Source organism: Brassica napus, chromosome C5 (genome assembly GCF_020379485.1).
Source record: "Brassica napus cultivar Da-Ae chromosome C5, Da-Ae, whole genome shotgun sequence".
Classification (NCBI taxonomy): domain Eukaryota; kingdom Viridiplantae; phylum Streptophyta; class Magnoliopsida; order Brassicales; family Brassicaceae; genus Brassica; species Brassica napus.
In genome coordinates this window covers 11,746,604-11,763,019 of record NC_063448.1, presented here as the reverse complement: position 1 = coordinate 11,763,019, position 16,416 = coordinate 11,746,604, and the positions used below count along the sequence as shown (strand labels likewise).

Sequence of the window (16,416 nt, the reverse complement as noted above, 5' to 3'; positions counted from 1 at the left end):
ATAAAGTTAATAAAAATATATGGAGAGTGCCTTTTGATAAGCTATTTTATCAACTGATTATTACTCGCAATAATAATACTATACTTTTGGGTGTTGAGAATTTTGTTTTCATTTTAGAACTTGGTGAGAAGAAAAAGCTGGACACTGTATTAATAATTTTAATTACGAGTGGCAAAACCACATTTACATAATTTTGAGACCACACAAAGTATTAGTTTGTGAGAAGGTAAAAGGAGATGTGGTGACGAAAACAGAGCATGTGAGATGTGACCGGTTAGAGCAAATTGCTGCTGCTTTTTCCACATATTCACGTCCTCAACTTCACTATTTTTCACTTTCTTGTGTATCTATCTCCCTTGTTTTAATTTCTTCTTGTCTTTTTCCCCCAAGTCACATGAAATCCTACATGCCTTCACTTTTCAACGATGAAGTTACACCGTTATAACTTCTATTTGGTGCATCTTAATCTTTTGTGGTCCTTATTGATGAAGCTTGAACCTAAAATTTCATGACGATGTACATGGACATGACGAGAGAATCATATGACGCTTAGCCCAATTCTGAAAATCATATGGCGCTTGGCCCATTATTATGAATCAATATGGCGCTTGGCCCAGTTATTTACACCACACTCCATCCACACGCCTAATGATTAGAGAGAACTCGGAGGATGAGAGGAGGAGCCCTCTCGAGACGTGTCTCCGACGACTTATTGTATTGTTTCTCATTCACTAAACGGAGTCGAAACCCGAAACCAAACAAAAGAAAAACAAGAACAAAACTACTCCCCGTGGTCCACTGGAAATCAAATAATGCAAGCTTGATATTATAATTCTCATTTGTCTGAATTTCACAACCACAATTACACATGAAACATAACTCTTTAATTTTCAACACATTATTTTCCCTGAACAAAAGCCAAAATGCTAATCAGAAGAAAAATGATTGTCAGACTCTAACAACCCTAAAGCCTAAGATTGCCGGGTAAGTCATCCTGACATGACTCAAAGCTCTAATCCCCCTGCCGTAAGCATAACTGTCATCTTCATCATCCGTTAAACTAAACGCGCAGTTGGACCAGTAGGGTGAACCAGAAGGCGAGTTTTGTGAAGAAAAAAAAAAAAAAAGAGAGTAGCAACTTCTCATATGGTTTGGTGTTTCTTTACATAGAAAGTGGAAGAAGCATCCTTCGCTTCTTCTTCCTGGCCGATCTCACTTGCTTTGTGACCTTCATGCAAACAAGTAGTAGCAAAGTGACACATACCAAGATGAAGGCGAGTTGCAATCGTTTGAAGTACAAGGAAACGGCTGAGAACACTAAGAAGGCTAAGATGACAAGCTCCCAGATGACAAAGACTACAACATCCACCCTGCCTCATGAAGATGTATGCACTCGTAAGTTTTAAGAAAAAACTCAAACGGCTTATGACTCAATCATGGTTGTAAGAGATAAAAAGGAAATTTCGAGCAACTTAGCATCATATAACAAAATGGGATAGAAACTCGAAATAGAGATGCAAATCTACTTAACAGAAACGTGATCTATTTTAAAGCTTTGACGCAAATAATAGAGAACCATGTCTCTTCTGTTATTTGATAGCCAAGAACATGGCACGTACTGGTTAGAGGAATCAATAAACACATTACTCTGCATATCTATCTATCTCTATATTGGTTACTATCAAACACAATCATACCAAGAGTGGTAGTGATAATAATATACTTTAAAAATATCGAATTGAAACTGACTACTCTTATAAACACCCTAAAACACGAAGACCTATTGCAAAACTAGCTTAATCTCTGCTGAAACGACAATATCATTAAGGTCACAGTGCAAGTGACCTTGACGTGTAGCACATACTAATAAAAAACGCCACAAACGTCTTGGATCCATGCTGTGAACACATAGGGGATGATGTTGATTTGAATGTAACTAACACTGTATTATACGATGATCTGAGCATATAATTTTGACGAGTTTCGTTTATATTCCCGGAATGTAAAAATTCACGTAACCGAATCGAAATTCTCTACAACTTACGCAGGTACTAGGGGGCTAATATATCAAACGAAGAAGATACGGAAACCAAAAACAAATGCACAGATCTCGGATCTTACGAAACGGAATAAACATCTCTCACCTAGACGACGAAAAGCTCGAGGTTGAGGAGAAGAAGGAGACCGACGCCCAATCGTGCTTCGATCGAATCTGGTATTCCCTCAGTTGCTCCGCTAGATTCGATCTTGTTATCATCGCTTCGCTCACCGAAAGATCCGATTCTTCTCCCTCGATCAATAGCCGAGATTGAAGATCGATTCTTCGGATACGATTCGAAAATCTTGGGAGATGAAACAATGTTGTTTGTTCGTTAGCGTCGAGTTCGACACTTCTCTCCTCCTCTTCCTTTTCCCCTCCTCTCTCGATCTCGTTGTCAATAATCGCGGGTCGGGTTATAACTTTCCGGTGCAGGATTTAACCCGACCCGAGTGGAGAAGCCCATGTTAGCGTAATGAGTAGATCATGTGTTACGCCAAACGATACTTTGGGCCTTTCGAGATCTCATCAAACTAACTGAAACAAAATATAGAAACTTGAGTTTTTTTTTTGTTTGTTGATGGAAACATTGCCGTGTACGCAAGTGTATGGGAGGAGTTTGATCATTTGTGTTTTACTCAATAAAATTGTACTGTCTCTAGGGTACAATTCTCTCTTTATACTCAATAATATGAATACCAAAGGATAATTGTGTGTTTTGATGTTGTATACTTGTATAGTAGATCGTTCTGATGCATCTTTTCTATTGTACAAAATATTACTTATCTATTTTCAAGTGGATTCTTACGGATTTTAATTTTTTTTAACTAATTCTAACCACTTCATTTATTGTATTTTCTAATTAATTCAACTTTATTTATCACAGAAGTGCAAAACAAAACTTAACTATTTTAATTGTTTTATTATATTTTACATTTCTTTTTACACTTTTTCAAACTATTTCATTAATTGTATTTACGTTAACAATTCGACATCATTTATTTTATGTGTTAACCTTAATAATTTCACAGGTTTAAATGAAATTGTTCTATTCGTGACGAAAATTCAAACCGGTTAACAAAAAAATATTTGTTTACAAAATTAATTAGATATGGGCATTCAGTTACACGTTTGAATACATATTGGTTTTTCAGGTATTAGTTTTTGAATTTTAAAATTAAACTATGTTTGAATAAAATAAATTTCTAGATTAGGTTCATTTGATTCTTCTATGTTCAAGTAGGTTCCTAAAAACCTAGAATTAGACAAATAATCTAGGGAAAATTTCATGTTTACCACTTTCATGATACCACTTTTCATCTTTACCACTACTAAATGGACATTTTCAAAAATATATTTTTCATTAAGTAGCAAAAGACTCTTATACTTTTGTTCTCTATATATATAATAAATCATTATTTAAATAAATAAATAATTTTTTTTTTATGTTTTCGAATTATAATTTTCAAATTTGAACTTTTTTATAAATTTTTTATTTGAACTTTTTTATAAAAAAAAATTTCGATTTTTATTTTATTTTTTCAAATTTTCTTTTTGAAAATTGAAAATTATGTTTGAAACTATTTAAAAAAAATAAATATATTTTTTAAATATCTATATTTATTAGAATCTTAAATTTAATATTCTAAAAACTCTACCTCACTTCTCAACTCTAAACCGTAAGTCTATATTAGCTAACCTTAGGGGTATAAGTGTCTTCTATCATTCGTTAAAAGTGAGGGTAAAAATAATTAGTATAGACATGAAAAATGGTACTAACTACTAAGAATGTAATATTTGTGGCAATTTTCCGAGTAATCTATGTGTTTGAAAATGTCACTACGCCATTTATCGAAATACAACCAAATTCTCCCGCCCAAAAATCAAAATTCGCGCGGACGCACTGATTTTCTAGTTAATCTTTAAACATACAGTCAGAAAGTTATCTCCTGATTCAAGAGTTTCATCAGTAGCTATGGTTGTGTTTTTTTTTAATTCGAACCAGATGTATCTTTGATCCTTCTTCTAGTTTGATTATTCTTAATTTATTCTTAAAACATTTTGACTTGGTGCACTGAATTATTTGTGTTGCGATCAACTTAACTAATTAAATAATAATTCCCCAAATTAGTAACGAAAACGATTGCTTCGTTTGGTATGTGTCGGTATAGTAACCACCCTAATGATGCCTAAAATACAAAATTCGGTAATGTTACGGGTCGCGTGTACATGAAACGTCTCGATTTATTATGTGGCACGTCGATTTGAATCTTTCAGCCGAACACGATTCATAATTTAATTATTTGTAGCAGATTCCAGAATGGTGCGTTTTCAATGCCCACCTCTATTAAAATGATAAAGTTTCGTCCGTAATGGAAATAACCGGAGAAGCTGAAAGTGACACCACAAAATTATAAGTTCATACATTTATTATTTAGTTACAGCGAAACCTCTATAAATTAATAATGTTGGAACTAAACCAAAATTATATTTTTTTTATTAATTTATAGAGATATTAATTTATTGATATACTAATTGAACAAAAAACTCAATTTGAAACTATAAAATTATATTATTTTATATAGAGATTTTTAGTGTATATTAATTTATAGAGTATTAATTTAAATAGGTTATTATACTGTATTTTCCTAAGAAGTTTTTTTAATTTAAATCTTATATCATTTTACTTCAAACCTTCATCAAAAATATCATTCATTAATTTTGAAAATGGTATAATCCTTAACATTTAACCAGTTTTTTCAATATTTACTGCATCTGAAGGTTTTTAAATCATTTTTCCATAGTTTTCAAAAAAAAAAAAATCATTTTTCCATGTAACGTCTGAGGTGAGATTTGCTATCCAAGAGTAGTGTTCATTAGGCCTGAAATTTTTTATCCGAGATCTGGATTCGATCTGTGATCCGATCCGGATCCGATCCGAAAATCCGGATATCCGGAGAAGCCGAATCCGAATATCCGGAGAAGCCGAATCCGGATCCGGATAGTAAAATATTGGATCCGTCAAAGCCGAATCCGGATCCGGATATCTTGATTTTTTAGTCCGGATATCCGGATCCGTAAATTTTATTAATAACTATTTCAAAAATAGTAATATCTATATATAAAAACTAATTTTATTTAATATATTTTCACTTTTATAAAGTATATATAAATTTTATGTAAATTTTGTAATATTATACATAGAAATAATTAAAAAATTATATATATTTTTATTTTTAAATTATTGTTAATATTTTATATATATTAATATTATTTTTTATTTATTTTAAAGATCCAAATTCGGATCCGGATATCCGCCGGATATTATAATTTTTAGAAGGATATCCGACACCCGAATATCTGCGAACCCGGATCCGGATAAGGATAGTAAAATTATGGATCAGCCGGATAAGAATCCGGATCCGAATATCTTAAAATTGTCCGGATATCCGATCCGTCTCAGGACTAGTGTTCATGGACCTAGCAGCTTCTGCCCGACGTGACCCAATATGTTCAGCTGCCCCACATGACCGACATCCATACCACTAGCCTATCAAAACCGACCTATATCCCAGATGTGGATCCTTTAAACGATCCCCGGACACGCGGCTATCATTCATTAGCTTAGACAATGTCTTTTCCGCTATAATTTTTATTTTTACGTTCCATTCACTGACCGTGACCGTTTAGTTTTTTTTCTCATCAATTACTTCCTGCCACGAGTCGTGATGGTCATGATGACTAAAATACGATATTTTTTCTGATAAAAACTAAAATACGATGCATAATTTTGCATTTATCATTTATGCATTTGTTTATTTTTACGTTCCATTCACTGACCGGCAGGATGATAAATACTCATCAATATTGTTTTTGTTTTGTAAAATTGTTTCTGCAGGATGAATGTGGTGGCTGGACAAATGAGAAACACAACTTGTATCTTGATTCTTTGGAGAACTCATTTGTTAAGCACGATGTGCAGTTTAACATCACTTTGGTGCTTTTGTTTCATTCAAAGGAAACATTCACAGATACACAGAGACATGCATAAGTGTTTTTTTAAGAACCCCTATGGTTTTACCATTGGAGCAAAGAAAACAAAAATACTTTAACAAGATCTCTTAACAAAAATTTAGTAATTAAATATACTTAAGAGACCTAATAGGATCTTTCCCATCGAACATGCTCTGATAGCTTGGTTATGCAAATTTTTAGACAAAAGTTTTAAAACACAAATGACAACAGGTAGAAAAATGAAAGATTATTGATTCTTTTTAAACAAAATGTAAGAGTTCTAAAGGTACTCTGGAGAAGAAGAAACATGAATGAATAAGTATTTAAAAAAAAAAAAATGGTAAGAGTTCTATTTACAAACTCTCTAGTTATTTGTCTCTAATCTAATTAATTTAATGTCTTGCAATAAATATATATTAAAGGATGTACTTTTAGACCACGTAACCATACTTCGATAATCGATACAGCTCCCCGTAGATAAAAAAATACATGGCTATGCGATATTCTATATTTTGTTTAACTTTTCAGTTTTTCACCAATATATTAATAACATAACCTTTAAATCAATAAAAAGAAATGGATGATCTCATATATTCTCATGATTCGCTCATCTACCGACTTAAAGAAAAGAGGTTCATTCTGCAATTTAAGAAAATAATCACCATCCTTTTTTGCTTTATTAAAAAAATCAATTAAATGTTTACAGCGTGACCTCCGCGTTGGCCTGGACCCTCTCGCTCACAGTATAAAACCCCACTCTCACCTCTCATCACATTCACAATACTCATCACAGCTCTACACTATCATCACCTTAAAAGCAAAGCAAAGCAAAGCTCTCATATATATTTTCTGTTTATCTTTTCTCGTTTAACTGTTCAGGCGAAAACTATGGCTGAAGAGTACAAGAACGCTTCGGAGGAGTTCAAGAACGTCCCTGAACACGAGTCGACCCCAAAGGTTGCCACCACGGAGGAACCATCTGCGACGACGGGAGAGGTTAAGGATCGTGGACTGTTTGACTTCTTGGGGAAAAAAGAGGAAGTGAAACCTCAAGAGACGACGACACTTGAGTCAGAGTTTGAGCACAAGGCTCAGGTCTCGGAACCGCCGGCGTTTGTGGCGAAGCACGAAGAAGAGGAAGAGAGGGAGCATAAGCCTACTCTCCTCGAGAAGCTTCACCATAAGCACGAGGAAGAAGAAGAAGAGAACAAACCTAGTCTCCTCCAGAAGCTTCACCGATCCAATAGCTCTTCCTCTGTAAGTAACGTATACAGTCCGTAAGGACCAGTGCTGAGATGATATTTGTGGGGTTTGAAACAGTTACTAAACATATGTTTTAATTAATTATTTGGAGGCTGAGTGACACATTTATATTAACCACCAATATTAGGAACCATAGACGAATGTTTTTTTTTTTTTTGAAACTGAACCATAAACGAATGTTTTATTTCGCTATGCACAAAACTGCTCCGAGTGTTATATAAAATTATTTATAAAACTTAGATTAGTGTTATACTAGTTATTAGTTAAATCTCTATTAACCCGAGTGTGTTGATTTCTAACAGTCAAGCGATGAAGAAGGAGAAGATGGTGAGAAGAGGAAGAAGGAGAAGAAGAAGATCGCTGAAGAAGATGAGAAAACAAAGGAAGATAGAAAAGGGGTAATGGAGCAGATCAGGGAGAAGTTTCCACACGGAACAAAGACAGAGGATGACACTCCAGTCATCGCCACCCTGCCGGTGAAGGAGGAAACGGTAGAGCATCCGGAGGAGAAGAAAAGACTGATGGAGAAGATCAAGGAGAAGCTTCCAGGTCACAGCGAGAAACCAGAGGATTCTCAAGTGGTCGACACGGCGGCTGCAGTACCAGTGACGGAGAAAACGGCGGAGCATCCGGAAGAGAAGAAAGGACTGATGGGGAAGATCAAAGAGAAGCTCCCAGGTTATCACGCCAAGAGCACTGAAGAGGAGGAGAAGAAGAAAGAAAAGGAGTCCGATGATTTAGAAGGATGAAATAATATAATGGTGTGGGACATTTGCTGTGTTTCTTTGATGGTTTTCTCTTTAATCTTTATGATGTTCTGTAAGATTTGTGTTTTTCGTTGATTTGCATTTGCACCTTTATATTGTAATTTCATTATCTCTTTTATAAAGTTTGTATTGTGTTTCTAAGTAACGTTTATGTGTGTAACTCTTCGTATACAGTTGGTTCCTAGTTATGGTAACCACATGATCACCTTAGAATCGCGGCAAGAGTTTCACATGATGACATATATAATAGGAAAAAGACGTAAAAACAAATACTAAATCCTAACACCATCCAGCAGAGCAAAAAAAACTATACTACGAATTACGAATATTAAACTAGTTCAAATATGTCCCCATCTGGCTTCTTAAGATCTTGGACATGTAAACCCCACTCACCACACACACAACTAAAGCAATTATTTCTCAAGAAGTCAAGATGAATCTGTCATGACCCAATCCCATTATCAAGCCCACAAATGCAAACCCGTCAAGGCCCAAGCCCAGTTGAAATAGCCAAGGTATTTTCTATAAATATCCACTCCCATAACTTTGTTTTCTCCACCAAGTATCAAAAAAGTTTTGGAGAGAGAGAGAGCTAAGGGGAAGTGTGATCATTTTGTAGTGGGAGAGTCACCAGAGCTCGTCGCCGGAGCCACCGTGTGCCGTGATCAAGCCCAGCTCGTCACCACCGATCGTCACCTTAGGTAACTGCCGGAAACCGTTTGCCTTTTAAGTTTCGTTTCGGCCGTTTTAATAAATCATCCATAACTTCCTAACCGTTAAGAATTTCGTGCATGCAATACCACCATCGTGTTCCTCACGTCGAGACAAATCCGTAGACACCAACCGCGCTGCAATCGGAGTCCGGACGAGCCCTCACGCGCCTCCGGAAGATCTCCCTTCGCGCGCGAGTGAAACGCTCGCGCCGCCGTCACCGACGCCAGCTCGCCGAAGCCGCCGTGCCCGGCCGCCGTCAGTCCGCCGCTGGGAAGCCGCAGCCGCGTCGCCACAGCGCCTCCGCGTTGCCACAGCGCCTCCGCTGTCGCCGGTGACTTTGCCGGTAAGCCACCGCTCCTCCGCCGTCGCCGCCAGTGACTCACCGGCAACTCGCCAACTCGACCGAATCGACTCGATGAGTCAACTTGGTGACTCGGTTAACCGGTTGGTTACGTTAAACCGATCGGTTAAAATCAATTAGAATTCGGTTAGGTTAAACCGGTTATTTTAATTAATTAATTAATTTCGGTTAAGTAAACCGGATGATCCAATTAAAAATTGATTGGTTTAAATTAATTTCAGTCTGGTCAAGGGTTGACCGGCTTGGGTCAGAGTTGACCGGGTTGACCTTTGACCAGCGGGTTGACTTTCCCGTAGTCACCCGTTTTTGGTCGTTCAAAGGGTGTTCTGACTCGAAATTTCGATCTGATTTCAGATTTGGAGTCTATTTGAGCAGCTGGAGTTCATAGATACCACTTCTCTTCATTGCTAAGGTGAGAGATTCTCTGTTTAAATCCTGAACTAGTTTAGTACTACCGTTATGGAAAGTCTAGTTTCGAAACATGATCCGTCTCTGTGAATCGAGTCTGTTTGAGAGTCTTGCTTGTTCACTAATGTTATTAATTGTTAAACCGGAAATAGGATAATAAATGATTCAATGGTTGATTGAAATGATTGATGTTAAGAACTGTTAATTATATATATATATGTATATATGTTAGTCCATGTGTTGAGATTGCATGGTGCAGAGGTGATTGCACTAGGCCGCGGGATTTGCGGGGTACAAATACGTTTGTACTAGGCCGCCTGTTTGAGAGATCACGGGGTACGGAAATATCTGTACTAGGCCGTGTGTTTAGCAGGGTACAGAGACGTTTGTACTAGGTCGCTTGTTTGTGGATATTGCGGGGGTATAGAGTGGACTACTGTACTATCTACGCCTGTAGAGTTATATATATATATCTTTATGAGGAAATGCTATTATCGCATTGATTGTAGCATGTCTAGTCCACTAGACATATGTGATTGTTCTGTGTGGTGTAATAGACACCGTGTTTGCTTCATGCTAGAGCTAGGCCTACATAGTTGTAGTGCTATGAACTGAGTTAGTGGTTTGTGGTTTAGCATCCCATACCTCACTGGGCGATTCCCCCGTCGCTCACCCCTCCTTTTTTTCCCCTTTGAGGTGAGACCGACGAGCAGGAGTGATTATACCGGACCGGTGCTTTTGGGCTTTTACTACTATCGAGCTTTAGACTTCTATCACTCTTATCGTTTTATCGCTTTTGGGCATTTGGGCTTCTATCTATCGTTTATGTTATTTCGTATTTCGGACTTTCGGTTTATGCCGTACTTTATATTTCGGATGTTATCGTTGTTGGGCCTTTAGGCCTTATGGTATCGTATTGACTTTTATATTATGATATGGAGATTATTATTATTATTTCCGCTTGTATTTATTTATTATATCTCGGAAGTGACGGGTGCCAAAATTTTGGTATCTGAGCGGGGTTCCGTCCCGGCTCCGACCTGGGATGGCGATTTTGGAGTCCTGGTTTTATTCGGTTTTATTCGGTTTAAACAGTTTTAGACGATTTCAAAATATTTTCGGGGATTTGGGAATTTTGAAAATGAAAATAAATAGCACCTTTCCGTTCGGTATCACTCCTTCTTAAATGTTGGTCTCCAGAGTTCGACATAAGTTAACCTTTTTGCTTTCCTTTCTGATGCCGTCCAGGAAGAGAGTTGTTCGTACTCAGACCACCAGAGTTGCTAGAGAGGCTGAGGATGAGCATGTTCAGCCCGCAGTTCCACAGCAGGCGGCTCCACCTATTGATCATGATGCTCTGAGACAGATGGTTCAGGATGCGGCTAAGCAGGCTGCACAGGAGGCAGTCCAGCAAGCTGCCCAGGAGGCTGTCCGAGTAGCTGCTCAGGAGGTTGCCAGACAGATGGCTGCAGTTCAGCAGGGTCAGGAGATTCCACATGGTCCTCAGGTTCAGGTGCAGCAGGGTCCTCAGATTCACATGCAGCAGGCTCCACCAGTTCAGGTTCATCATGATCATTAGGTTCCACATCAGCAGGCTCCATCTCAGCAGTATCCTCAGGTTCCCGTTCAGCCGGTTCCAAGAGTTTTTCAGGTCTCACCGCCGCCGCCTGCTTTCCCACTTCAGGTGCCCGAGGTTGATGAGACATTTATCAAGGTGTTGGGACATATGAAGTATGTGAGTTTGGAGCATTTAACTGGAACAACGGAACCTACAGTTGCTCACGATTGGAAGCATAGTCACGATTGGAAGCACAGTTTGAATAAGTGTTTGAAGACCATCTCGTGCCCACCAAGGCTCAAGCTTAACATCGCTGAGTTGTATTTACGTGGAGACGCATCAATCTGGTGGGATGGAGTGAGATTGATGCACCGTGACGAGCTGACATATGATGATTTTCTTTACGCGTTCAACAATAAGTATTTTCTGAGGGAAGCTTTGCGTGAGAAGAATAAGGATTTCGAGCATTTGAGGCATGGTGTAGAGTCTGTTAGGGAGTATGAGCGGGAGTTTAACCAACTCCGCAGGTTTGTGTGTAACAGCATAGATGAGGATGATCTGATCAGGAGGTTCTAAGATGGGATGCGTGTGAAACTTCGCGGTAGGTGTAGTGTGGTTACCTACACCAGTTTGGAGGATCTGGTAGAGAAGGCTGCTGTGCAGGAGTTATGTATGGTAGAGAAGCAGAAGTACTCCAAGGCAGCTCAGCCTAAGACCGGAGGGACTTCAGGGTCACAGAAGAGGACCTTGGAGCAGGATGGGGCATCCCGTTGTGGGCGTTGTCGTCGCCAGCATTTTGAAAAGTGTCTCCAGTGCTTTAACTGTGGTCTGTTTGGGCATATTTCAAAGAATTGTAGGAAGCCGCCACGTACTCAGGTTGCAGCGCCAGCAGCGGCAGTAGCACCAGCAGTGGCAGCGAGGAACTGTTACGGCTGTAACCAGCCGGGTCACATCTACAGAGATTGTCCGAGGAGGGGAAATGCAGCGCTTCCACCACCACCGAAGCGTCCAGCCATCGCTCCACGTGTGTTTGCGGTTGGAGATCCTCAGGGAGCTGAGCCGATAGCGGGTATGTGTCTTTTCCATTCTTGTTTGTGTTTGAGTAAATTAGTCTATGGTTATCATGTGTAGTTAGTAAAAATCTCGTGTAGGATTGGTTTCGGTTGGAGGAGAGTCAGCTCACACCTTATTCGACACCGGAGCCTTTCATAGTTTTGGGAGTCCACGCTTAGCCTAGTCTTGGTCTTTTCGGGGTGTCTTCGAACCGAAGGCTAAGAAGATTCAGACTGCCGGCACGGAGAAGTTGGGAGCAATTGGCATTCATCGCGATGTACCAGTTATTCTTAGAGGAGTTGAGTTGCTCGAAGATTTGACGGAGCTTGAGATGAGCTTCTACGATGTTATACTTGGGATGGATTGGTTGTCGCGACATCGAGTAGTCTTGGATTGTCCGAAGGCAAGAGTTAATATCCCTAGAGCAGAAGGGAAGATCATTTACGAGGGCATTCAGACACACCAGGAAATTCCTATCGTCTCCATGTTGTGTGCAGAGGAATTATTAGAGGGTGGAGCAGAGGGATTTTTGCCAACCATTTTGATGGTTAAGGAGGACGGTCAGCAGGAGCTGCATGATATTCCAGTGGTCGCCGAGTACGAGGACGTTTTTGAGGCTTTAAAAGGGCCACCACCTGCTAGAGATGACGTTCTTACGGTAGAAGTGGAACCAGGAGTAGCACCAGTTTCACGAGCTCCATACCGTCTCGCACCAGCTGAGATGGCGGAGTTAAAGAAGCAGTTGGAGGAGCTATCTGATAAGGGGTTTATCAGACCGAGTACTTCACCGTGGGGAGCACCAGGGTTGTTTGTAAAGAAGAAAGATGTGAGTTTCAGACTTGGTATCGACTATAGAGGTCTCAACAAAGTGACCATCAAGAATAAGTACCCACTCCCGCGTGTCGACGAGTTGTTGGATCAGTTGCAGGGAGCTTCATGGTTCTCTAAGATTGACTTGGCATCGGGATACCACCAGATTGCGATAGCTGAGGGAGATGTGCAGAAGACGGCATTCCATACACGTTATGGACATTTCAATTTTGTGGTGATGCCATTTGGGTTGACGAACGCACCGGCAGCGTTCATGAAGCTCATGAATGATGTGTTTCAGAAGCACTTGGATAAGTGTGTGATCGTTTTCATCGACGACATCTTGGTTTATTCTCGGAGTAGAGAAGAGCATGCTGAGCATTTGCGGATTGTGTTGGGTAAGCTTTGGGAACATCAGTTGTTTGCCAAGCTGAGTAAGTGTAGCTTTTGGCAGAGGAAGATTGGATTTTTGGGCCACGTGGTTTCAGAAGCAGGAGTTGCCGTAGATCTGAAGAAGATTACCGCCATTTCAGAGTGGCCGACGCCAAAGAGTGCTACGGAGATCCGCAGTTTTCTCGGTTTGGCGGGGTATTACAGGAAGTTTGTCATGGGTTTTGCTAGCATTGCTAAGCCGATGACGAAGCTTACGGGCAAAGACGTCAAGTTTGATTGGTCAGATAATTGCTCGAGGAGTTTCACTTAGTTGAAGTGACAGTTGACACAGACGCCAGTTTTGGTACTTCCGAGGCCAGGGATATCATATGAGGTCTACACTGATGCGTCAAGTACCGGATTGGGATGTGTATTGATGCAGGAGGGTCAGGTAATTGCATATGCATCACGTCAGTTGAGGCCTCACGAGGTCAATTATCCTACGCATGACTTTGAGTTAGCGGCAGTTGTATTTGCATTGAAGATCTGGAGATCGTACTTGTATGGGGAGAAGGTGAAGATTCTCACAGATCACAAGAGTCTGAAGTACATCTTTACTCAGACGGATTTGAATTTGAGACAGCGCAGATGGATTGAGTTGTTAGCAGATTATAATTTGGAGATCGCTTATCATCCGGGAAAGGCTAATCAAGTGGAAAATTCCTTGAGTAGGCGCCAGAGCGATGTATCGGGAACCAAAGAGGTTCAAGAACTTACTGGGATACTCGTTAGTCTCAGATTGTGTGCTACTACTGTAGACGAAGAGTCAGCTGGCCTCGAGGCTGTTGAGCAGACAGATATGTTGTGTAGAATACGCAAAGCTCAGGTTGCTGATGAGGTTTTGTGTAAGCAGATCGAGATCGAGAGTGTTTGATATCATACAACTTCGAGCGGGATGTTCATGTATCGGAACCGGGTTTGTGTGCCCAAGGTTGAGCTGTTGAGAAAGGAAATCTTGCAGCAGGCACACCACTCTCGTTTTTCTATTCATCCGGGGAATACCAAGATGTACAGAGATCTGAAGCGTTACTACAATTGGCCTGGTATGAAGAAAGATGTTGCTACTTTTGTATCACAGTGTCAGACATGTCAGTTGGTTAAGGCTGAGCATCAGGTGCCTAGCAGGTTATTGCAAAACCTGCCAATGCCGGAATGGAAATGGGACATGGTGACTATGGATTTTGTATCAGGGTTACCGACCACTTCAGGAGGAAAGAATGCGATATCGTTTATCGTGGATAGACTCACCATGTCAGCCCACTTCTTGGCAATTAAGAAAACAGACGGTGCGGATAAGTTGGTGCAGATCTACATTAGCGAGATTGTGAGATTGCACGGAGTTCCCATGAGCATTGTATCAGATCGGGATGTAAAGTTCACGTTTGAGTTTTGGAGAGCCTTTCAGAAGGCACTTGGGACAAAAGTCCAGATGGTCAGTCAGAGAGGACTATTCAGACTTTGGAGGATATGCTTCGGGCTTGTGTCTTAGATTGGGAAGGAAGTTGGGTGAAGTATCTACCTCTAGCCGAGTTTGCCTACAACAACAGTTATCACTCGAGCATTAAGATGGCACCATAAGAGGCTCTTTATGGTAAGTCTTGTCGCACACCGCTTTGTTGGTCCGAAGTGGGGGAGCGATGTAAAATAGAACCAGCCATGGTTCAAGTGGGGGAGCGATGTGAAATAGAACCAAACATTGGCGACCTGGTATACCTTAAAATGAGAACATTTCAGGGAGGATCTAAAACTCGTATGCTAAAGAAGCTTAAACCGAGATATATGAGACCATATCCTATTTTGGAGCGGATTTGAGCAGTTGCTTACCGATTAGGTTTATCAGTAGAGTTATCGGATTTCCATGATGTGTTTCATGTATCAGTTTTGAGAGAGGTCGTGAGAGAGCCTGAACTCATTTTGCCGCATCCTCCCAGTGATCTTGGCAAAAGTTTGTATGCCGCGTGTCAGCCAGTGGAGATTTTCGATCGGCAAGTGACAGCAGATAAGGGGATGATGACCATGTTGGTTAGAGTTCGTTGGGAGAGAGACGAGATTCAGGAGGAGACATGGGAGCCTGAGCTATAGATGAAGATTGATTATCCATAGCTATTTCAGGATGTTATTGAAGAGTCAGTTGGTGACTCGAATTCGGGGTCGAATTCCTTATTAGTTGGGAAAAATTGTCATGACCCAATCCCATTATCAAGCCCACAAATGCAAACCCGTCAAGGCTCAAGCCCAGTTGAAATGGCCCAAGGTATTTTCTATAAATATCCACTCCCATAACTTTGTTTTCTCCACCAAGTATCAAGAAAGTTTTGGAGAGAGAGAGAGAGAGAGAGAGAGTGAGCTAAGGGGAAGTGTGATCATTTCGTAGTGGGAGAGTCACCGGAGCTCGTTGCCGGAGCCACCGTGTGCCGTGATCAAGCCCAGCTCGTCACCACCGATCGTCACCTTAGGTAACCGCCAGAAACCTTTAGTTTCGGCCATTTTAGTAAATCAACAATAACTTCCTAACCGTCAAGAATTTCGTGCATGCAAGACCACCATCGTGTTCTCTCGTGGAAACAAATCTATAGACACCAACCGCGCTGCAATCAGAGTCTGGACAAGCCCTCACGCGCCTCAGGAAGATCTCCCTTCGGGCGCGTGAAACGCACGCGCCGCCGTCACCGACGCCAGCTCGCCGAAGCCACCGTGCCCGGCCGACGCCAGCTTGCCGAAGCCGCCGTGCCCGGCCGCCGCCGGGAAGCCGCCGCTACGCCTCCGCCGCCGCCGGTGACTTTGCCGGTACGCCACCGCTCCTCCGCCGTCGCCACCGGTGACCTGCCGGAAACTCGCCAACTCAGCCGAGTCGACCCGGTGAGTCAACTCGATGACTCGGTCAACCGGTTGGTTAAGTTAAACCGATCGGTTAAAATAGATTGGAATTCAGTTAGGTTAAACCGGTTATTTTAATTAATTAATTAATTTTGGTTAAGTAAACCAGTTGATCCAATTA

At 40.7% G+C, this 16,416-nt stretch overlaps 2 protein-coding genes across 2 annotated transcripts; one reads left to right on the top strand and one right to left on the bottom strand.

The window, feature by feature from the left end:
- Positions 1 to 805: 805 nt before the first annotated feature.
- LOC111211007 lies at positions 806 to 2,477 on the bottom strand. The gene is made up of 2 exons (XM_022711839.2): positions 2,145 to 2,477; positions 806 to 1,370 (listed from the first exon to the last, which is right to left on the bottom strand). Exons 1-2 carry the CDS (start codon positions 2,255 to 2,257, stop codon positions 1,163 to 1,165), a joined length of 321 nt encoding a protein of 106 aa, XP_022567560.1. The 5' UTR covers positions 2,258 to 2,477; the 3' UTR covers positions 806 to 1,162.
- A 4,352-nt stretch (positions 2,478 to 6,829) lies between these two features.
- LOC106347282 (dehydrin ERD10-like) lies at positions 6,830 to 8,250 on the top strand. Its single transcript, NM_001315610.1, is given in 2 exon segments — positions 6,830 to 7,309; positions 7,618 to 8,250. Coding segments are annotated over 2 exon segments (816 nt in total). The 5' UTR covers positions 6,830 to 6,940; the 3' UTR covers positions 8,065 to 8,250.
- The last annotated feature ends 8,166 nt before the right edge of the window (positions 8,251 to 16,416 follow it).